General features: G+C 38.1%; 2 protein-coding genes across 7 annotated transcripts in view; one reads left to right on the forward strand and one right to left on the reverse strand.

Annotated features, from left to right (window-relative positions):
• palm3 (paralemmin 3) overlaps window positions 1-7,874 on the reverse strand; it is a 34,287-nt gene extending 26,413 nt beyond the window's left edge. The window contains exon 1 of one of the 4 annotated variants that reach the window (XM_077524274.1): window positions 7,702-7,874. The gene's annotated coding sequence lies outside the window, so the exon portion shown is untranslated. Of the gene's footprint in view, window positions 1-7,372; window positions 7,674-7,701 lie in introns of those variants that run through there. The other 3 variants (XM_077524276.1, XM_077524273.1, XM_077524275.1) reach the window with 3 other exon arrangements.
• The window catches only part of plppr2b (phospholipid phosphatase related 2b), a 52,043-nt gene continuing 34,953 nt past the window's right edge, over window positions 7,564-24,653 (forward strand). For 2 of the 3 annotated variants that reach the window (XM_077524284.1, XM_077524282.1), the window contains exons 1-2: window positions 15,936-16,315; window positions 23,181-23,288. In XM_077524284.1, the coding sequence (XP_077380410.1) occupies window positions 23,181-23,288 (108 nt within the window). In that variant the 5' untranslated portion in view covers window positions 15,936-16,315. Of the gene's footprint in view, window positions 7,853-13,974; window positions 14,056-15,935; window positions 16,316-23,180; window positions 23,289-24,653 lie in introns of those variants that run through there. The other variant, XM_077524283.1, reaches the window with a different exon arrangement.

The following is a 24,653-nucleotide window of genomic DNA, read 5'->3' on the forward strand; positions in this document are numbered from 1 at the left end:
GATTATTGCAAATGGAAGTGCCCTGTCCCGACACAGTTTCCTCGCAAAAACGGATAAAAAGATAAATCACACTTGAATGTTGAAGTATGAATAGAATCTGAGAATGTTAAATATTAATATTATATTATAAAGTATTTTAAATATTTTCCCGTTTTTGTTCACCTATCAAAAAAAGTTTCACGTAAATCAGTGTTATCCTGCAAAGAACAAACACACTTGTTTTTTCAGCACATTCAAACATTAACTAAATCTGGTCTTGCTCTTGTTTCGTTTTTTTTTTTTTTTCCTTCTATGCTACGTACTTAAAAATGAGCAGTTTGCTGGTCTGACAAAAAAGTTTCAAATGGAGATTTTATTTCATTTTCTGGACAACAATCAAGCACAATCTTGCTACATTTATAAATTAAACCCACAATGAAAAAAAATCATTAATGGTACATGGAAATCCAGCTATGGCTCAGTTAGCGCTGTCATCTGTACACAATTGAGGGCATTAAGCTCATATCTTAGTATAATGTTGTTCCCAGGTCAACCATCTTTGCGAGAGACGTGCTTCCAGTGGAGCCATAATAAACACAGGGCTGCGCAAAGTTTTGTGTGCAACCTTTAAACACAGTTGTAGCAGCACTAACAAGCTATATCGACATAACAGGGTAAACTCGTGAACTTGTGACTGCAACCCAAACAGAACAGGAGTCATTTGACCAATTATTGGTGCATTTCGCCAGTACTCTGGTAGTAGGAATTTCCAGGATCCCAAACTTTGATTACGCATATTTAGAATATAAAGAACAGCTGAATTAATTTTGTAATTAATTTTGTTTGTATGATGGGTAGGGAATGTTGACTTTTTACTTGAAGTGGACTGATTCAAATTTCCATTTATTTCTATGGGATTTTTTTTCTTCTAAATTGCAACAAAGTTCGTGCAAAGTACCTCTATAATACATTTTAAACATATATTTTTCAAACTTTTTTTTTTTTTTTAGATCTATCAGGGTTTGTTCATCATATTAATCTGACTATTTGGTAAAAACACCACACACTTGCTGCTCAGTTTATATTGGAGCCCGTAAAAAGGTAACATTGCTAGCGCTAGTAATGGGAAAAGAGATGAGAAAGTCCAATATGACATTAACTGTGGATGGAATGGAGGGAGAGATATGCCAGGAGCAATGCAGTGAGGAATTTCCCTCTTCCTGAAAATCCATCCATCAACCAGGTTGACAAGCTCGTGGAAAGATGTGAATTTCATTTTCACCTCTTCATTCCAAACCCCTCCATGTTTCTCTTTTTAGTTTCCAAGATGCCGCGTTCAGATTCAAAACACTGGATCTCCTGTTTCTTGAGTTTCGCTGCAGTAGTTTCAAAACAGCTGAAACGCAATGAACTGAATGAGATCTTATTTCTAAGAATTCACCTTTGGACTACCACAGGGTTTTACATTTATTCTTTAATGTGTTATCGTTGATCTACTGGACTTCTGTATGACGGCGCTAGGAGTTTAGTTAAATATACAATGTGCTACTCTCTTTATTTTGTGCTAGTTTTGCAGTAAACATCAGCTCGGAGTGTCAATTAACAGCTTGAAGCAAGCACAGTTGAACTTTTTTTGAAGAACTGTTTGCTCTGCGAAACTACACACAGACACGCAGGGAAAGCAGAATATGCTTTATTAACGAATTCTTCAATTTAAAGCAAGCACTGTTTTCATCTTAATTCACACGCTTAATAAGAGACTTGATTCAGCCAAACAAACGTTTTGGAGTGTTGTGGGGGAAATTAAGCTGAGTTATCCAAGTGGAGCAGAGAAGAAGAGAAGGCAAGGGGAAAACAAATGGTTTTAATAAAACAATAATGAAAGTTCAACCATTTTAAGTGACACCGAACGTCCGTAACAGACAACAAGAGCTCAATGCAGTAGTTTGTGATATAATACATGATCTTTTTATTTATTTATTTATTTTTTTAACATAAAGATGTGACTATTAAAGCGGTTGAATGGGAAATTACATTAAATGTGCAACAGAAGGGAGATAGTCGGTATAAGTGATGAGGTTGTGGCATACAGTAGTTGACATGCAACATGAGCCTTACGTGGCATAAATGATGTTGGTATTAATAAAAAATGGCCGAGGCAAAAATATGCTTTTTGCATTTTTTAGGGATGAGCGAACCAGTCATATGGCAAAATAAGATGACATATAAGTTGTGTGGCATGAGTGTTTGGGCATCATCCACACAGAAGTTAGTCGACAAGTATCCTGGCGCAAACAAAATGAAATCCTGAAGTTAGAAATAATTAGAATAATTAAAATAATTACAATACGGCATGCTGAAAACAGCAGCCATCACATCATAACAATGAGGTGAAACAAATTAGTCTGACAAAACCAGCTTGTGTTCACATGATGGATATGAATAGCAAACATTTCCTGTTCAGGTGGTGAGGTCATTATTGATTCATATAAAGTGAGACAACATTTATTTGACTATATATTATGCAATACAGAAACGAGGGCTGACTCGAGCTTAAAATAAATGCAAGTTGTCAAACAAGAAGTTTAATCAATATGACACAATGCATCATCTGCAGCTATCCTCTGCACATCAGTATTGATATAAAAAAAATAACCTAATGGTGCTCCCCTAGGATAGAGCCAAGGATATATCAATAAAGCGCTTCACTAGTATGTTTGCAAACAAACAACCTTTAGTGTCTCGTACAAATCTTGTGACTGTCTTCATGTTTTTGTCCAAACGAGAGAGAGAGAGAAAAAAAAAAAAAAAAAAAAAAAAAAAAAAAAAACAGTAACTTGAACACAACAAGCAGTGCAAAGTTCCTCCACAGCCACGTGATAAATTTAGGCATCACAAATCATTTACAGCACCTCAGCCGTGGTCGTTTCACTTTAGTAAAACCTTGAACAGTCTGTGTCAGCAGTTGTAGTTCAATTTGTGTTTTTGTTAGGACATGAACTGCCTCAAGTGGTGATTTAGTGGGCTGCAAATCATCAGAAGATTGTGTTCTTTGGCTATCAGGGCATTCTTTCACACATCTTGTGTAGGGATTCCTTACATTCAACATCTACCTGAAATGGCCTAAGGGGCCATTCGTGAAAGATGTTTTATTATCATCTTTTTTTCTTTTTTTTTTGATTGATCTAAATTCATTTCGACAGGGTAGTTGAAATACAATCTCATGCAGGACAATGTGCCATTAGAAGGGAGGCTTGAGCATAATAACAGATAATCAATTACCGTAATTACTTAACAATTCTTTTGATTGTATTACATTGTACTCATTGTATCTTGAAGCAGTTGATGCAATACGGAGATGAATAAGTCTGAGCTACTTTACAGTGATCTACGTCAGTTGTCAATGTCATGACTAGGGTCATGCTTACTGTTATGCTTATATTGTCATGACTAGGGTCATGCAAGGGTTATGCTTACTGTTATGACCAGGGTCATGCAAGGGTAGTGTTTTGTACTGTCATGACTAGTGTCATGCAATGGTTATGCTTACTGTTGTGACTAGGGCCATGCAAGGGTTACGTTTGGGTCGTGACCGTGCGGTCAAGTGTCTGTTTTGAACTGATGTAACCAGCATTTGGTTTCAACTGGTAAGACGCTATGTGATGTCAGAACCTATGTAATGTCAGGAATCTTTATTCTCTGTATCTGGTCAACAGCCAATCAGATAATTCCATGTCAGTCCTGTTTACCTGCATGTCTAGCCACAGCCAATCAGATCGATTCGCTGTCTATATAAGCCAGACTGAGAAGTGTGTGTTTTGTCGGATTATTACCTCTGTTCCCCTATGCAACCCTCGATACCCTCTCGATGTGAATAAATAGTTAAAATCTTATTTGTGTCTGCACTTTGGGATCCAACCCTAGCACATAACAGTCAATTACAAAAGAAAAAAAAATATTCTCAATTCACTGTGTCGCAAAAGTATGCTTGTTAATCAGCCTTCAAAAAGAATGTCTTTCCTGTGAGCCAAATTATATGAGCAGCGAGCGAGCGTGCGAGCGGCACCCCCATCGGAAAAGACCTCAAGACTCCTCCGTCTCGAGCCTGACAGAAGAAGCAGCATTTGAGGAGCTCCTGCTGGGATCTTTGTTTGTAAATCAGCATGCAAAGCAGTGTCTGTTTGATGGATTGCTCAACTGAAGTTCCTTACAAATAAACTTCCAGGGCGAGAATAGCTGTGGTTGCAAGGGTGTTGCCATTAAGTAGGCCTCGGTGAGACATAAAATCCTGAAAACAAATGTGTGGTTAAAATGGAAGAGCTTGAGATTTTACATGCAAGTATGTGTGACGTTGGCATGTGTATTAAGATGGAGTAACACTGCATGGTTCAAGTAGCACAATCGTGATTTTTATTTTTATTTATTTTTTGTTCTTAAGTGCAGCACAATTCAGATATGCCTCATTGTCACGTGAATAGAAAAAATATGCAACTCCAGATGACAATCAGCCCTCTTCCACAAGTAGATGAAAATCGGATATGTAACGGATCAATGTGAGTGTAGCCAATTGGTGAGGCATTACACACCTGTGTCTGCCCAAACAGCACAAACAGAAAAACAGCTGTCATTGTAAACAACAGAAAGCAAACACATAGACAATTTAATAAGGTCTAAATATGCTACATTAGAAGTGTGTCTGTCCATCATTAATAAGCTAAATGACTGCTGAGGGCAGCCAGTCAAGTGATGCAGTGGTTACATCCATTTAAATCAATGGAGGCAGCACAACTAAATGATGGAGGCGGGATTAAGTTACATACAGTTTGTCCAAGTCACAATGTTTTGCATTCCAACTTATTAAAGTGGCCTGAATAACACTACGTGGCCGTGTCGGGCCATCAAAGTTCACTGACACTGGCCTGACTGAGTGGGCCAGTACAGATTATTTCATGTATGAATATAATGACAGCAGGTTAACACATTTTTGCTTTTGAATATTTAATGTTCAGCGTTTTGAGTTTTATCCAACTTAAGTTGGTCAATCATCACTAAGCTTTTTCCCATGCACATTTTTGCCCGTCAGGTGAAATCCTTCCATAAGGATTGGCTTGAACAAGATATAAAGCCCAGAAAATGTTCAATATTCAGTTATTTTTTTGGAATGAAAGAAAAAAGAAAACCCATCCATGCAAGAAAAAAAAAGCTACTTCACAGAACTAATGTTTTCTTAAAGGTTTAAACAATATACTATAAATATGCAAAATATGAAAAAAAGTCAGCGTTTTTTTTTTTTTTTTTTTTTAAATCAGTGCAAAACAAGTCACACAACCCTCCTCCACTGATGATGCGAGCAATCAGTGAGCTTAGCAACTATTCCCCTTCTCTAAAACGTTTACTCTTAGCATTTGTTTCAGTTAATGTACTTGGATATATATATATTTTTAAATTTTATTTTGGTACATGAAGGGATATGCAAAACATGCTTACGAAAATTAGCTGGTATAGGAGATAATATAGGATAACACATATTTGAGAGTGCCACCCACAAAAAGTAATGTTTTCTATCGCCATCTTGAAATTACTGTTTTCCAACTAGCTACAAGAGTTAGCACGTGTACAATCAGTGAAATAAATAGCCTACTATAGACCCACTACCAAGGCTGACAACTAGTGATGGCAAAATGAAGCCCCGTAAAGCAATGAAGCCCTGCAGTGAAATGCTTCACACACACGTAGGGGCTTCAAGATGATTCATTTCCTCGACTACGCCATCATGTGGACAGAAAAATGTATAACATGCTTGGTGCATGCAATAAAATGGTGGGGTGTAAATCATGCTCTAAATACAAAAGAATATATATTTGAAGAGTGTTTTAACATGAATTGTTCTGTGTTACTTTGTCTATGTTTGTGCTTATGCAACAAGTGAAAATGTGAAAAAATGAGGTAAAATAAAGTGCTTATTCATTTTTATTTAAAAACAATATTTTTTCCAAAGTTTTTGGACTCAGGCGGTTTCTTTTTGTGCATAGAATTTCACCTGCTTTTGAAAAAACTCTTTCACATGGTAGCCTACTGATGAAGCAGGGGTGCATAGATATGAGACAGCAAGTTTGTATGAACTTGGAAGCGCATATTTCTGTGATTCCCAGTACTGAAGGGGATTTTCAACTCTGGGGATATTTTCTTCTCTTTCTTGCTGGTTCCTTGAACTCCATCGCAAAAAAAGAAGCTCGTCGTCGTCGGTCAAATCGAATGCAAAATGCAAAGAAGTACCGCAGTAAGGGACCCGAAAACACAAAAAGTGAAGGGGAATCCATAGCGTTTCTTTGCCGCTTTTATTTCGAACTACACTCAAACCTAGCGAATCATTTCCTGAATCAGTCACGTGGTACACCCGCTTCGCGGGGCTTCAAACGTCATCACGTACGTCATCGACACACGCATTGAATCGCCGTTCATGAACCACTCATCTACATTACTCGGCACACGCTTCAGGGATTCGACCCGAGAAGCACATCACTACTGACAACTATCTATGAGCATGGCTCACATCAGTTTATTTCCACTATGATACTTCACAAAGCAGAAAAATAGTTAAGAATTTTTTTTGTTATCCTACATTTTGATATTATTGAGAAAAATTCTATTGTTTGTTTTCTTTTAATATGTACTTATTTTCCTATCTACTATCAATGGGGGGGGAAAAAAAAAAAAAAAAAACATGACAATATGGTTGGCCCCATAAAATGAAGTGGTAGGCCGAATATGGCCCCCGGGCCTTGAGTTTGACACCTGTAATTTACAGTCTCAAAATATTTGCGTACATAGTACTGTAAGAGGATCATAACTATGATGTTGCCTGTAGAGAAAATGCTTCTGACACCCCTGCACTACATCATCAGTGACCCTGAAGTGCATGTAAATAGCCAAAATAAAATGGTTAGAGGCAAACTGCAAAAGGCAGAGTAAGAGCTTGGAAGTGCCAAAAGTCAGGCTGGCTTTTTAAAAACTACTGCATCATAAAACATAGCCTGCAGACCTGAACTTTATTACTCGTAAAAAGTGTTCAAAAGCAAACTTAAAGTGTTCCTGGTGGTCCCATGCATACAAACCTAACAGGCTACCGTAAAAACACTTTTCAATCATGTGAGTGCCACTTGGCATGATTTGGTAAGGTTCAACACGTTTGAAAACAAAAGTCACATACTATTCCCCGTTGAAGTGTTCAGGTCAGACAAGTTAACAGCTGTTGAGCTTGTGCGACTCTCGACTGGGCTGGTTTCCAGCAGCATGGACCGTTTTCCAAAAGGTGTCAACAGCACGGACAGAAACATTTGCAAGGGAAATAAATGCAGTACAGTTTCAATTATGGAGCTTAACTCAAACTCACCTGCGGCTGACTTGATTAAATCCAACTGAGCGTGGAGTTTAAAATAAAACAAATACGCGGAAATAATCAAATAAATCGCTGTAGTGCCAGCTTTACTGGGAAAAAAAGGGACGTTTCCTGAACACCTGAGCCAGCAAGCGCTATTAAAACATTTCGCGCGCTTGACCACCAACTTTAAAGATGGTGTCCAAAACTGGAGGAAAGTTTTTGCTACATCGGTAAAAACAATAGAAACATTCCCGACGCACAAGTACGCAGCCCTCGCGTCCGTACTAGCGAGTGAGAGGAGGAGGAGGAGGAAGAAGATGAAGCCAGTCGGCGCTGGTTACCTGACTCCGGTGGTGGTGAGCTTCTAGTTGTGCCGGCCCCTCCTCACGCAGGCAGGCTGCTTCGAGTGTCCAAATGTCGGCTGCAATGACATCAGATTGGGATGCTTGTCTCGCTTGAACCGGCGCCATGGCCCGCCTTGTGGCTTCCAGCGTGAGTAGTGAAAGTGACGAATGGCCATGCAAACAGCAGCTGCCCACTTTTGCTCCACAATTAGCTGGTATATAGCCGGCTAATTGTCTGCCATGCTGAGTAGGCTACTAAACATGACGGAATAAAATAAAATAAAATGTAATGTAATAGAAATGTTTTATAAACAATATGCAGAAGGTTCTTGGCTTGCATATTACGTTTAATTTGTTTTGCAGCCAAGCAGTTAAAGTGTACTATTTTATCGCACATCAATATTCTCCACTAAAATGAATGGAATTTCAACAATCCGGTTTAATACCAGAAAGACACCAGTTTTTCCATCACGTTGTTTGAAAAAAAAGAAAAAGAAATGCTCAATATTGTATGAATGTGAAAAAATAAACGGGATTTATAAAGTGTAAATAATGTATAACCAGTGCTGTCAAGAACATGGCAGGTTAGTCTCTGGTCCTCTTTTTCCTTTTTTCTTATTAACTTTCCTATCCTATCTGAGCAACATGACTTGAAAGTACTTGGTGGAAATGGAAAGGTTGTATGAATCTTAAAAAATGATTTGTAAATGTGCCTAATTCAATCTTAACACTTTTATTTTTATCCTCCCAATTTTTGTGTTTTTTTTTCATCTTTGTATAAATCAAATATAAAATCATCCTTTAGTGGCAGCACAACCTTTAGTTTATTCATTTTGAAAATGACCCATTGTGTGAGTGGCAGTTTCATGACTTTCACAAAGTGCAGTGTGATACTTTTCATGGCAGCCCTTTTTGAGCGTTTTGAATATTTCAATACCCACACAGTGTTTTGTGTTCAATACACCAAATATACCATATGAAAAGTATACTTTCTCCTTTCTGTCTTTTTCCATTCTTTTATCAGCAGTAGAAAAAAAATGTAGGTTCACAACATTCAGCCATTTCTCCCGGTGGACTCTCAAACTGTTTTGATCTCATCTAAAATGGGACACTGATGTCATCTACTGGTGGTTGTACATCAGTAAAGTTGTTTACAAGTTTGACATTTACAGTGGAGCAGAATCCGAAGCGCCCCCACATATTACAGTAATGTTGAAAAAACACAATAGACAAGTATATTTAACTACAAAGTAGGACTGAACAAGCTAAAGCCACATCGCAGTGAATCCCGTCAATAAATCGTCATGCCCGGGTAAACATGTCTGGCTCAACTGTCACTTTCCTTTCATTCGTATTTGACGCTCGCTGGTAATATAAATTCTGGCTCAATACGCAAAGCAAATAAATAAATAAATAATAGCAAGTGGCTACTCGTAACTTGAAAAACGTATAAGGTTGGGGCGCTCTCAGACAAGTCAACGTACCACTGTACATTATTTAAAAAAAATATTAAAAAATTGATTTTAAGGTCTTCATTCTCTTTTGGCTTAACCTTAGTCTTCACCTTCTTCTCTCACTTTTCTCTGCGTTATCTACAGTCATCTGCAATTCTTCCTTCACCACATCAATAAATCTCTTTGGTCTTCCCGTTAGCCACCGGTTTCACAGCAGATCGTCGGGAAGAAAAATTCCTCTTAACACACCCTACACAACAAGATAATCATTCAGGATAATATTTCAGAGACATCCGAGAATTGGGTCCTCTGCTGACTTGGATCACAAGGGAGGAAAAATTTCCAAATTTGGCCTGAATTTCGGTATGTCTGGTATCCCACTTTCGAGTGCAGTGTGAAAAGAGTGTAAAAAATTAATCTTCCATATCATGGTAATTCCTCAAGATAGATAATTTATAAAATGGTTCAATTGGCCAGGTTGCTTATTCTCCCTGTATTGATCATAAAAAGTCAGTCTATTGACAAAAAATCAAATTTTCCACTTCGGAAGAGTGTATTGGTTTTGCCTGCAACACTATAAGCTAACACTTGTACTTACCACGTTGACCCTCGAGAGGAATAAAGGGACGTACATAAGGCCACTCAAAGCAATATGTATGGAACATTTATCATTATTCATTGTACATTTATGATGCTTTTAAATCTCTTGAAATTATTGATTTTTTTTCTTGAAAGATAAAAATTAGAGTGAAGTGGTGTAACAAAAGCCGATAAGAATCAGAAAATTGGTTATGATTTGACACGCCAAATCAAATCGTTTCATTTTATATATGTTATTTATGTAGTATTTATGTGTATCGGATCGTCTTTTATGAGAGCTGTACGCCACACACAATTCGGTTTGGTATTCCTGACAATTGGCAGGGGCTGATATTAGATTCCAACCATATGATAACCGTAAAATATAGCCCTAAAATGGCATTTTTTAAATAGTGGGTTTTCCCCATTCAAAAACATTCCTTTTTATTTTTCAACAAAATATAGATTTTTTGGTACATTAAAAACCCTTTATTATTTTAAGTTTAGTAAAAAAAAAAAAAAAAAATGTTAACATTCTTCTGTTATAATTCTTCTTAGTAAGTCAGTGTTTCATCACTGGTGAGTACTAGTTATTTTTAAAACAAACCCATGCACTATTCATGTTATCTTCAAAAAGGCGGCACATTTACTACTCAACTGTGCAAGCAGCCAATCGTATTGTGCCGGTGACAGATTGTATTAGCAGTTAATGTAATCTTGACTTTTTAAAACCAAGGTAAACCGTTAAACCAGTAATTGGTCCATGCCTAACTGATGAATTTTGTGTTGTTTGTTTCTTTGACTCTAATTAACTTTGATTGGTTGGGCTTTGTAGTTCTTTTAATGTTTTGACATATGACAAATGCTACAGCTGGACCATATTGAGTCGAACCAAATTGAGTCATTAAATTTTTAAAATCGTTACATCCTTGAATTGTATCGTACCCCATGAATGTAGAATCTTATCAAAATGTCATTTGTGGAGTGATGCATACCCAGAAACGTATTAAGGACAAGCATAAGAATGAGCTTAAAAAATATATAGTCGGGTACTAAATCAATTAGATGGCTAATATACAGTATTCAGCAGCTCCTGACAATAATCCTGTCAAGACTTTATCAATGAAATATCTTTGAAGCTAGAAAGTCCTTGGCTGAGATTTGCAGTGACACTTGTGTGAAATGAGCACAGCCGCTCACTCACTCGGCCTACTTCAGATTTCCCAGGATGATATGAGGTGGTCGTCTTTGTGAACACATCCAGATGTGCACAACTTTGTCCTCACAAAAAAAAAAAAAAAAGCAAGATTTTTTTTTTTTTTTTTTGCGTGCCTGTGTCAGCTTGGGGATATGTTTTGTTAGGCGTTTTTCCATTCACAATGCAGTGAGCGGGTGCTTTTATACCTGTGTGTCCATGCACGAGGACCAGAAGCTTCTAAATGCCGCGTTGTGTGCGTGTGCCTTTGTGGAAAAAGACCCAATTACAAATGTGCACACTACAGTATGAGTAGCATGCTCGAGTAAATAGGGGCAAGATCAATGCAAAACCAACATGTGACAACAAAGAAAAGGTTGCTTGTGATAAGCAGCAAAGGAATCTTCTGCTTGAATCACTCGGCTACCCTGATCTGACTCACAGAACACTTCAGCATCTTTATGTACTGTTTTATGGACTAGTCTCAAAAGACTTTAAATTGCTTGCTTTTTTTAAAATTTATTTATTTATTTATTTTATTCTTTTACATTGGAAAAAATGTGCTCACACAGCTTTTAAATGTAGACTCAGAGAAAAAAAAAAGGAAGGTATTTTGAAATACATGATGTATATAAGTGGAATCTTTGATATCCTTTTAATTGTGTTAGCAAAATAATTTGGGTTAACTTGGAACTATGATTTTGAATGATCCCTTTTCCTATTGATATTCAAAAATGTGCAAAGTTTTAGGCGCTGAATTCAAATCTGAGCCTTTAGCAAGCCTTTTGCTTTTTATCGGCTATTGCATCCAATTCACCAAGTGCCATGTTACACTTAAAACAGGTCACAGATGATTTTTTTAAAATTGAAATTTATGCATAAAAAGGTGGGGGGAAATTGATTTTGATGGAGGGACACAAATAAACATTTCTACAATAATATGTTAGCCTATATGTGACTTCACTAGTCTAAACATGAAATTCTGATTAATGAGTTATGAAGCAGCCAGCCGTTTTTCTCCATCTTAGGGGGCAGCCATTTTGCCACTTGCTGTTGACTGAAGATGACATCACAATTGCTCAGGGCTCAGGCAACAACCAATCCCGGCTCACCTGTTTTCTGAAGCTGAGCTGTGATTGGATAACCTGAAAACCTGAACAACATTGACACCATCTTTGGTCGACAGCAAGTGGCAAAATGGCAGCCCCCTGAGATGGATACAAGTGGCTGGATTTTGCTGCTTAACTCATATTCCACTAACACAATATTAACCAAAATGCCAAATTTAGACTAGTGGGGCGGCATAGAACATATTATTGTCAAAAAAACAAACAAACATTTTTTTAGGTTGACTTTGCCTTGTACTAGTACAAAAACGTTAAAGACACCTGAACTGCCCCTGGGCAGTAATTCTGTCACGTACCACTAGAGGGAGCCTGTGTCCCACGAGTGATAACATTACCACACTGAGAATAACTGACAAAAACTTCATTCAGATGATTAAAACTTTGCTTTACCATTTCTTTCATCATAACAATCTTTAGCCTTATCATTGTGCTAGCTATGGTAATTGATATCGTACAGAACAAAAATAAGTATGTATTTTTTAATATAGGGAATAGTTGTACTTGCACTTCTCATTGAAGTATCCTGCAGTACAGTTTTTTTGCATTCACGAAAAAAAAAATCGAATGGAAAAACCAATATTAGATTCCTTGCTGACTAGAGTGTGTTCTAATGATTGAGCTTTTTGAGAGAGCGTAGTTGCTTCAAAGTCATTAGCTGACATTTAATTTGAGGGCCCAGGCATCTTAGCTGAACGTATCCACCCCCTCTCAGTTCCCTCAACTTTGCTCATTTTTCTCTCTTCTGTGCAAGGCCATTTTCAAGTGGCACTTGTTTCATCTACACTGTATGTGCTCTTTAAACGCATATGCGCACAGGTTTCCATGGGAACTGCAGCTTGTCATCTTTGACAACACAAGAGTTGATCGTTCTTCGTAGCGGTGTGAGGGGGAAGCTAATTTGCCATGAGTGGTCTGTGCTCTCCTAACAACTGTTAGCTGCATGCTAGCAATTCCAAAATGTGTTTAACCACATAATTACATTATGCTCATTGTGCACTGTAATATAAGAGGAACTTGCGTGGAATAATTGAGCTTATTCTGTTATGTCGCTCGTTTTCAGGGCTGATTTCCCCACCAGGTTCTGTATCCACATCGGGCCCACAAAACGAATTAAGTTCGTAACTTGACGTTCAGCTGCATTTTACATGTGGACAGTTTATACTTGTAATTGTAGTAGATAAACTATCTTTCATACTAACTCGTTCACTCCCAGCCATTTTCACTGAACAATTCCCTTTGCTCCCGGCTGTTTGACTGGATTTTGACTTATTTTGCAAGGCCCACAGAATATTGTGTTCTACTGCTATAAAAACACAAACCTTCCAAAAGAAAGATGAGAGTCTTTTCTTTTATCAGGAAAAAACAAACAAACTGTATTTATATCTGTTTCTGTTTTGCAGCAATTAGTATTAGAATATAGCTACGTTTCATCATTATGCACAAATCTGCTTAGAACTGTGGGGAAATCAAGCTTGTTTTAACACTGCCCTGGTTGATTTCATACTCTGCTGCCACCTGCTGGCTGTTTTTGTAATAACTACCATTGCTTCGACTGTTCTATGCAGTATAGACGCTCTAGCATAAAAAAACAAAACAAAACAAAAAAAACGTATAAATACGTCTTTCGGACACTTTAATCATTTAACATAGAACGTATGTATATGTTTTTGGGAGCAAATGAGTTAATGAAAGATTCATTTGTCTTATCTTAGTGTCCTATAATAATAAGTCTGATATTGTTTGTTGGAATCAATATTAATTGCTTGGTTTTTGAATATTTCATTAAAAAAGGACCTTAAAAAACAATTGAAAATGAAATTGCAATTTTGAGGGGGGGGCGGGGGGTTGGGGGTCAGAATTAGACAATTTGCCAAAACGTTATAACTTTTCTTTCATCTCTTTCCATTTTTTTCAGGGAAAGACTTGCACAAAACTAGTACAATTGCTGGTGTGCTTGTATCTGTGAGCCTCTGACCCATTTAGGACCATGTACTGGGTATGTCCCACTTTTCTGCTTATCTCTGCAACCTCTTCTTGCAAACGACAGCTTGTGTGACATAATAAGACGCATACCGTAACTGTACTGTATTACAGTAGAGTCTATTGTATACAGTAGTGTAGCTTATGCTGCATTTGAGAATGGCCAGAAGTCGGATTTATCCGAGTTGGTTTTTCCCAGTTCCGACATGAAAGCGTTCGAGGCGAAAGTAAACAACCAAAATGGTGGATAGTGATAAATTGTTTTTTATTTTGGTTATCATGTTGACCTTCAGCAAACTTACCTCCTCGCAATTTTGCTTCATTTATTGTTTTGATCTTATTTCATAACCATATAGTTTAGTAGTTCACTGTATAATTTCATGCAGGCAGATAGTAGCATACTGTCACGTACGTTGTGTGAAGTTATGTGGAATATTTCTGAATGAAGAAAGCTATCTAGTTTTATACTCAAGTAAATTGTGCTATACCATTCAGCGTCTGTGTTTACAAATGGGTCGCCATTGTAGAGTGACATCACTTGTAGTCTGTTGGTGAAGTTGGGGCCCTTTTTTTCCGACTTTGCAAGTGGAATTTCCGCGTTCGAGGGGGCGTTCCCATACACACTTCCTGGTTTGAACACGGAAAAGTCCGATTTCCGACCATCCTCCAATGCAACATTAGTTTTTCTATTGATTTTCATTTGCCATGCCAGGTTTTTGTGATGAAAATGAAAACAACACATTCAACACTTTTCTCACCGTTTTTGTAACCTATGAAAAAAGGTAATCAATAATTTTTAGAGTGAAGTGTTGACAGCATCATGCCTTTAGCCTCTTTCTCTTCAGCTGGAACCTTTAGGCAAGGTGGAATGAATTATGAACATTTCGTAATAGCAGCACACAAGCCCCAGGCTTGTACTAGAAAGCAAAAAAAATAAAATGTTAGGAAAAACCCACATTTGGCAGGTGTGTGCTAACTCTCATTAACATCAGTGATGTGAGTGGTTAGGTTACCATAATTCTAAAACAGTCACATTCCAATTACAATACACGCTTGTGCAAACACATTGTTAGGTTTTGTTGGATCCCAAAAAGACAGACACAAATAAGATTTTAACTATTTGTTCACGTCGAGAGGCGTGGGACAAACTTGACTAGATGAGAAACAACGAGAGTTGCACAGAGGAACAGAGGTAAAAATCCAACAAAAACACGCACTTCTCAGACAGGGTGGAATAGACAGTGAATCGATCTGATTGGTTGTGGCTAGACATGGGTGGGTAACAGAACTGACATGGAATTATCTGATTGGCTGTTGACTAGATAAAGAGATTAAAGATTCCTGACATCACATAGCGTATTACCAGTTGAAACTAGATGCCGGTTACATCAGTTCAGAACAGACACTTGACAGACAGGTGACCCAACCATAACCCTTGCATGACCCTAGTCATGACAGTAAACATAACCCTTACATGACCATAGTCACAGTAAGCATAACCCTTGAATGACCCTAGTCATGACACACATTATTTTAGTTATTTATATTTACTTACCCTTTCAAATTGAGTTGAACAGGTTGTACTAAACCACATTACTGGTCTAGAAAGTTTTGAGACATCTTGCTCTCATTTTTTTCATATATAACAAAAGCCTGGCATTTGTAGACCTTTTAGATCTACGAAGCACTGATGCGCAGGCCAGGGTGGCTTCCATTTTTGCCACACTCTCCACATCTTTCTCCCATTTTGTACCTCACTCCCTGGCACACACGCTGACCGTTTCATGTGCTCTTCTCCCGCTGTCACATTTTCTTATTCCCATTTCCCACCCTCTGTTTTTTCCCTCCTCCTCTCCGCCTCTCTGCTCCCACACATGCATGCAGATGCGCACACACTTTCTCTCCATCCCCCTCCTCTCTTTTTCTCCCTCTCCATCCTCTCGTATTCACCAGCAACGACACCCGGCAGCCTCTCTCTCTCGCTGTGGATCCCCAAGTACTTGACTAATTAGCCTTGAAGTGATGTTGAAAGATCATCATGTTCATCTCGACGACCTAGCAGCGGACGTGTACATAGGCTGCGAGGCTGCGGGGGTATCGGGCACGGGCAAGAAGCTCACTGAGCCTCTCTGACTTTTCAGCGATCAAGTGGCGGAAGTGAGAAGAAGGTTGTGCTTTGAGACGGAACCACAGAATGGACCGCTGGAGCAAATCTTGCTAGAGGGGGAGACTCCGAGCAAGCCCTTGTGACAGCTTGAAACAAGCAGCGGTTTAAGGTGAGTTGAATTTTTATGTAGCGCCACTTGTTGGATTGACACCCAAGTTGACATGTATATTTTTTTTCATGACTTCTATTTGTCTATTTGATGTGTGAAGTCTATCGGACAAATATGATAGTGTGATGCGCGATCTGGAAGAGCGCGGGCATGTGCGCTTGCATGTGTGCGCACCAGCGAGATAGCGAACTGGCTTCTTTGTGCCCAAGGGAAGCCGATGGAAGCGCATCAATGTGAAAGACACGGACAGCAGCACCAGAGACAATCAGTCACGCCAGCTTTATGCCTGATGGCATCTCTTGCTTGAGATGACAGGCACATAAAAAAAAAGAAAAAAAAAAGCCATAGTGCATTTCTAGCGCAACTTCATGAGCGCGTATCAATCCACATTTATGGTGCATTTGGCTTGGCAAAATCTTTAGAACAGCTGTCAGTTTTTGCACTGCATGGCACAATTAAGTATGCTGTTTTTCTTCATATGGTGGCTTCGTATTACTCTTGAGTACTAACATGTTTCTAAGGTATTTATTAAGAGGGAGACTTTTCTTGTGCTAAATACAGTCACATCGTATGCATATATTGAGATATACACTATATTTGTAATGAAATATCTAATGAATATGAAGTAAATTAAATCCCAATTAAATAAATTAGCGCTGTCAAAATTAATCGAGTATGCGATTATCAAATTAATCAACATCTATTTTAATAATCGAGCAATCATTTGGAGCTATTTCTTTTTATTTGAAATATTCTAATTTCAGCAAATCAACAGTAATTGTTCACTGATTTCTGTCGTCTGAACCAAGACTGATTATCTTCTGTGTTCAATAAAAAGACATTTGTAAGAATCCGTTTTTACTTTGGAAAACAATGATCATACATAGTATAACGTCAATCCCCTCTTTTTTTTTAAATCACTATACGAATACAAAATACAAAATAAACAATCACTAATCAGTAATCAGGGAAAAAGGTTTTCGTAATTTTCAAAATTAAAAATGAATTAAAATGAATGAGATTGAACAGTCGATTTTAAAGATTTTCGATAGTGACAGCACTAAAAACTAGACTAAGTGCAATTTCTGGAGAAATTGCGTGGGAATGCTGAAAGCTGAATGCTAATAGCGGAACGCTAAGATTTGAATGCATGTGGAATGCTTATGATGTAAATTAAGAGATAAATTATGAAATTATAACCTCCTGGTTACTGGACAATGCGCTTTACCAACTGTGCCACCAAGCAGTATCAAGACACCTGGTAATGATGATAAGTTATATATATATGGAAGTGGCCGTGGAAAGTGATATTTAGAAAAAGTTCAACGACTGTCCCATTGAAAATGAATGGGGAAGAGTTGATATTACACGTTAAATTGTAATATCAATATATATATATATATTGTAATTACTGTAAGTAATGTGGAATCAGACAATATATACCCCGGGAGGGGTGAATTTTTTTAGCTACTTGAAATTTAAACAGGGTAAATTGGAAGTATTATGTGGGAGTTTGGCGGCAAAAAAAAGTGTGGAGAATAAAAATCACAATACCATATTGCTGCACAGCATTGCTGAATGCTGAAGCATTCCCACAATAAATCCACCATAAAAGTATTCTCTCCAACTCTGACACAGATTTGCGACACGTGGTGGTACCACATTATAGAAAAGGTAATTACAGTACAGCCATCTTGATCAACCACCTTTTAATTTGGAAATTAATTGGGGCCATTAATACCTGAGGCTACTATATGAGGAAATATAATTACCTCAGATTCCAGTCGCCAATCAACCCCTCTTATTGTAATTCTCATTAGGAGGGTATTCATTGCAGGTCAAATTGCAATATGTCGTTTGGTTTCATGGTTGTTACTTGTTAAGTGGCAAGCAATTGTACTCTGCACATTCTGTATTATCATTGCAAGTTCTTACCTCATAGGTTCAGTGAATGCTATTAAACTCGTTAAAAACTTAATGAGCTGAGGCTCAGCTAATAGTGAATAGTCGCAGGCATAATAATGAATTAGTGTCTCCCACGAGGCAGACGAAAATACAAGAGAAAGGGGGCCGTACAAGTATGAGATCAGATAGCATGAATAATGATCCCATAACTATTGTCTTTCCTGTGAGTACAGTACACAAAATGTTGTTTATGTGTGCACAGAGCATAATTATAAACCCTGCTACTTAGCGAAGGTGAAGGCTGGAAGACTGTGTGACCTCTTTACCAACAGCTGTGAACGAGCTCTGTTCTGGTTCACATATCAAATGACAAACCATTCAGAAGCTTTAACCCCGACATAAATTGGTTTCTATACCTGAAAGGAAGGTTCCCTGCTGGAACCATTTAGATAGCTGCCGCTTCCAATGTGAAATGTTATGCACCGGTAAGTGGTTCACCTCCCCTTTGTGAAACAACCTTGAATCAATTGGTTGTAAAGCAAACCCTGTCACATACAATCCCTAATTGCTTGTCTTAATAAAACATTCAGGAAAACTTTTACTTCACACAAACGAGGCCATCAAATGACAGGATAATCTAGGAAGGGCTTTTGTTGCTCAACAAGAGCGATCAGTGAGAACAGACCTCAGCCAAGGGCTTCATTTACAGCATCACCTGCAAAATCAATGAATGAACAGCTACACCTAGTGTGTTGGTAGCGAGGCAAGTAGCGCTAAGAGGTGCAGCGGAGAATTCTGAACATGAATTTATGGGTGGTTGTTTTTGTTTTTTTCCCCCACCTCAAATATTATGCTCCAAGATGCTACATTCATTCAGCTTTCAACATATTAGTTGCCACGAGACAATTAAGAACAACAATGGAGGGGGAAAAAAAGGACCTCAAGTTTTTATTTCTCAGTTGTTGGTCGATAAGGAGTTAAATTTTAGTTCAACCTTAGCATGTGTTTTTTAATTGCTTTTGTTTCAACCCATTTATTCTAATGTTACAAATGTCTTCTTAACAGAGACAATTTTTTGTCAACAAATTTGTGTCTTTCTTAAACACAATTGTCGTACAACATGTCAGTCACATAGCCAATCGTTTCATTTTCTAAACATTTTTTTTGTCACATTGCAAAAGTCAATAAATTAAATTACTTAAATATTAAATCCAAATAAATCAATATTAATATTCCTCAGAAATTGTGTGCTTTAAAAAGTTGAAGCATAAAATATATTTAAATTTTTTTAAATTGAATATATAATCCACATTTTTCATAGAAACATATGCAAGGGTGAGTCAGTTGCTGGACAGATAAATCTCTTCCACAAGTCAAAGTAAGCTCATGAGTCTTCTTTGCCTCAAGACTTGCGTCCATTTCCCCGCCACTCTTACGAGGCGCTCCCTCTAGTGGCCCGTCAAGTAATTGCTCAATAAGTAATGAACAATGGAGCAGTTATAGTGGCTGTATATTAACTACAAATATCGCAATACTTGCGTAGGCGTATCGACAATCTATTGGGAGACAAGGTATCGTGATTTACCGCGATATCGATATATCGTCACACTCCAATTTCTGTCAATACAACAGTGTATAGTGATTAAAGCTATGATTAGATTCCTGCGTACTGCACAACGTAAAATGGATACAAAAGAACATTTCCATGACAAAAACAGAAGCCTAAACAAGAGAACTCCACAAACTACACTTGGTGATATACACGAGTTAACTGAAAAGGAGAATTAACGGAGACAAACCAATAAACTTAAGCGTCAACGTTCATTCACTGCTATCTTGGTTGTTCAGGTGCTTTGTGCTTTGTAATCCTCCCTTACAACGGTAACTACCATCGATCGGGGTGAAGGCTGACAAGGCGGAAGAAGATCTCAAGTTGTCATCATGGAGATAAACAAACGCACTTACAATGTGAGATTCGAAAAATAATCTCCAATATTGAAATTTTGCTGGTGGCCTTTTGATAAAAATATGATTTAAAGTTGTCTGATCTTAGAGATGTGAACATCGCGGAATCGCTTTTTTTCCTTTTTATTCAAAGTTGAGACTGTCCCTTTTCATGTGAGAAACTCCTTCATTTTACAAAGATGGCCTTCCTCTTGTTACCTCCTATTCATTTTTTGTTCCACTTAGGGTTACCTCTTGGAAGTGGCACAGTTTTCCCACAACTTTTGCCGTTTTATCTCGCTGTTATTTTCCCGCTGCTGAGCCTGCGAGCGTTCACACACTCTTTCTCTCTTTCTGTCTCTCTCCCGATGTCTGCATCATGACTTTTTGTCTCTCTTATCTCTTTCTACCAGGCTTTTGTTTTTGATCACTTCTGTTCACTATTACCTCTGCTTCCCCTCAATATAGTTGGTGGATGTGTATGCAATATACATGTGTATGGGTGGGTGTATATGAAATATATACCGAACAGCTAATTAGGTGTATATTAGAAATGAAAAGTAGCAGTGTTTAATGGGCTTCCACCAGTTTCTTTGCGAGTAGAAGCCTTGAATCTATTGAATGTGTCATGACTAGGGTCATGCAGGGGTAATGTTTTGGTCTTGACTCATGACTGGGTCACGCCAGGGTCAAATTTGGGTCATGACCTTGAGGTCAAGTGTCTGTTTTGAACTGATGTTTTGAGCTGTTCTAATTGGCATCTAGTTTCAACTGGTTTTAGGCTATATGATGTCAGGAGCTATGTGATGTCAAGAATCTTTAATCTCTTTACTGGGTCAACAGCCAACCAGATTAATTCTATGTCAGTACTGTTACCCACATGTCTAGCCACAACCAATGAGATCGATTCACTGTCTATTTAAGCCAAACTGAGAAGTGTGTGTTTTGTCTGATTTTTGCCTCTGTTCCTTTGTGCATCTCCGCAGCCCAAGGGGGCTTGGCGTCTCGTGATTATCGATGCATTCTCATTGTTTCTCGTCTAGTCAAGTTTGTTCTACGCCTCTCGATGTTATGCGAATAAAGAGTTAAAACCTTATTTGTGTCTGTGCTTTGTGATCCAACCCCAGAACGTAACAGAATGAGCCAGAGAATTGTAGGTTACCAATGTATTTTTTTGTATACATCAGAATTTTCCCGTCTTTGGGTAACGTGTGCACGGCAACCTGGTTTGGGTGCAACAACATGGCTTCTTGATGATAACAATAACGCTCCTCAGCTCATCATCTCATAATGCATGCAAAGCACACAACAATGCTTTCAAAAAGCTGACATGGATGTCAACAATAACAAATGGCTACCAACTGATTTACCATAAAGTTCAAAACATAAGCCACCACTCCCCCCCCATCTGCAACCCCTGCAGCTTAAACAAGGATGTGGCTTATTTGCGTATTTTCCCAATCCCAGGAGCATCATGTTCTCGTTTATTCTTAGCTTCTCTTTAACTCACCGAAATTGTGTTTACTGTTCATGAATCTTTTGATGAGCTTCACGTTGGGGTGTTCACTCTTCACGCTTTTAAATCAAATCCGCACACATGAAAGCGTTCCGATTGGTAGCTATTCATGTCTGCTCTGCTCGAGCGCACACCCTCATCATACGGAAAACATTATTTTGCTGTGCATTGTGGCTTCTGTGTTCGCTTTTCACTTGGGTTGATTTCCTACAGTTTATGCTTTTTGTTTTCACTTGTTTCTGACCTCCCTGAATGTGCATTGTTTAGTTTGAGAGACAACTAAGAGTTCTCCAAATGAGAGCCCGTGTGTTCTTGCCTATCACCATAAATTGTCATTCGAAGTCCTTTGAATCACAGAGCATCACTGCCAGAGTTTTAGTTTCATCACTGCCACTGCTTTAGCTTGAGTTCATAACTGTCTTTAACAATCTATGTCACACTACTGTCAGGCTATAACGTGTGCACAACAGAGTGGGAAGCACACCCTGGTATTTTTATGCCCAATATGCAGCTCATAATCCAGTGCACGATATAGTCTCAATTTTACGGCGCTTATAATTTTGTAGAGTCAATTTGACTCTATTTAGAAATGGACCAAATAGACTCAGTTTTAGAGTAATATTTATACTTGGAAGAGAGTGAAATCAAGAATTGGAAACAAATAAAAGCGACTCAATGTAGGAACAAACTCACAAACTTCAGTTTGGGAACAGCCGATCTACTTCCTGAGCCACACAGTTCCTCCTTTCTGCTTGGTAGTGTCAAGTGCAGTTGATTCCATGATTGCATGGAATCTTCCTAATTCGAACAGACCAAAAACAATGTCTTTGGTCTCTTGGAGAAAAGCAAACAGTAGTAGGGGCATAATTTAGGTGGTAGTGTGCCAGTCTCCCAAGATGGTAATGAGTGCGAACATTAACCCTGGAGTGAGTTTTATTTTATTTTATTTTATTTTATTCAATTTTTATTTTACTCTCTTTCTAGTGTAAAATATTTTTTTTTGTTCTCTCATTTTATTTCGGGCAATAATGTACAGTTGAACACAGGAGCAACAATTCATACTGTAGTTTCATAATATAAACAGAAAAAAATAAGAGAAAAAAAATAAGAGAAAAGAGAGGAAAATTTATGATTTTGCCTGAAAGGGAGTGGGGAGAAGAAAACTTATTTAATCCCACCCCTGTCTCTAATCTATAAAAACACAAATATACAGTACTTTCTGCAAGTTACAGTATTTAATACAACTCAGATAGGCTGCTGCTCTCCGTGAAGAAATGGATCGGCAATTCTGATGATACGCATTTGGCGCATTTCAATTAATTTTGAAAGAGTCATTATGAACTTTATACAAAAAGGGGTGACAAATTGCCAGCTTTGGTGCCGAGAGCTCAGCAATTGCTATTGTTGATAAATCTAATATAAAATCTATAATTCAAGTGCCAAAATTGCACTATTTTATTTGCGGTGGTTATTTTAATTCGTGATTCTTGACCTCTACAGATGATTGACACACGGCTGGCGGCCCAGAGACGGGAGATGAAACTTCTCGGTGACAGCAGCTATCAAAAGACCAGCACCTACATTGTACCCTGCTTCCTCTTTGTAGAGGTGAGACACTCACACACTTTTGACCTCATTGACCAAATATGATGGCGCAGTTTTGCGTAATGTTCTTGTGAAGAACTTTCAATGCCGCATGCATGAGGAGCTGTGCAAAACAGTCCACACCTGTCTTCTTAAATATAACTCCTGATAAGTCGCAAGAGCATGCCAGCTGGTCCTAATTAGGTATGCGCGATGTGGGAGGGGTGATACAGCACGTTCTTCGCTGTGATATTATTGAATGCTGTATGATCACAGTGCTTAGAAAATTGTGAGAAATCATAATAACGAGGGTATAACCGTAGCCGACATCTTACACAATTTGAGAGTAATATGAATGATTTTGTTGAACTATGTCGGAACTGAAGTGCGTAAATGATTTAAGAACTCTCACTTCACAGTTTCTGAAAATATTAAAAAAATATTATCTGGAATATTGGAGTTTTCCCGACGCTTGTCAATGTCATTGAAATTCGTGAAAATGTTAAAGCCCACTTTAATTTTGAAAATGACTTACGAAAGCATGTTTTTAATTATGGATGAAATAAATCCAGTAAATGGATTGATGGCTGATAAGACGTGCTTTAGATAATTGAAATTCATTAGCTAGTCATTCAAGTGGCCAATAGTAAGCTAAAACTCTTCGGTCCGTCGTGAGATTTGATCACTCTGATTGGCTGTTCGCGAAATCTGTGCATGGAGCAAAAACAGTGAGCAATGGAAAGCCTTCTAATTTCATTCCAACTTCACATTTGGACGTAATTATCATGTCTGTCTGTCAGACTGAAATGATTATTTTGTCCTACATTGTTTCTCCACGCTACCAGCACAAGACGCCATATTTGTGTGTGACATAAGTCAGGTTTCCATGAACCCATTTTGTTTCAAATTTTGAAGAAATGCAAAAATAAAACTGAATGGAAACGCTAGAAATTCGAAAAAAAAAAGGGCCCAAAATTCAGGTGGATTTTGAAGCGTATCGAAAAAAGGAAATGTGAATGTTTTGATCGGATATTGCCTTAAAAATTTGAAACAATTTGATGGAAACTTGATTAGTAAGTGCATTCTGGATGCCGATTGGCTGTCACATGATCTTGCAGTTCAAATTTATCAATTTGAGACTTGCACTGCCTCACACGCTTCAATCGTGCTGCCCATTATGGATTCACGTATCCACACTAACTGCATTGACGTTATATGTAATCGTGGCTCAACAATAGTTCAATTCGAGGTCAGTTTGACCGTAGAATAACTGCATCTAAACTTCTTTGCACAATTTAACATTTAATATAAACTTTTCCCCTGCGATTGGCTGGCAACCAGTTCAGGCTGTACCCTGCCTACTGCCCATAGCCAGCTGAGATAGGCTCC

The sequence above is a fragment of the Festucalex cinctus genome, chromosome 6 (assembly GCF_051991245.1).
Source record: "Festucalex cinctus isolate MCC-2025b chromosome 6, RoL_Fcin_1.0, whole genome shotgun sequence".
Taxonomy (NCBI): domain Eukaryota; kingdom Metazoa; phylum Chordata; class Actinopteri; order Syngnathiformes; family Syngnathidae; genus Festucalex; species Festucalex cinctus.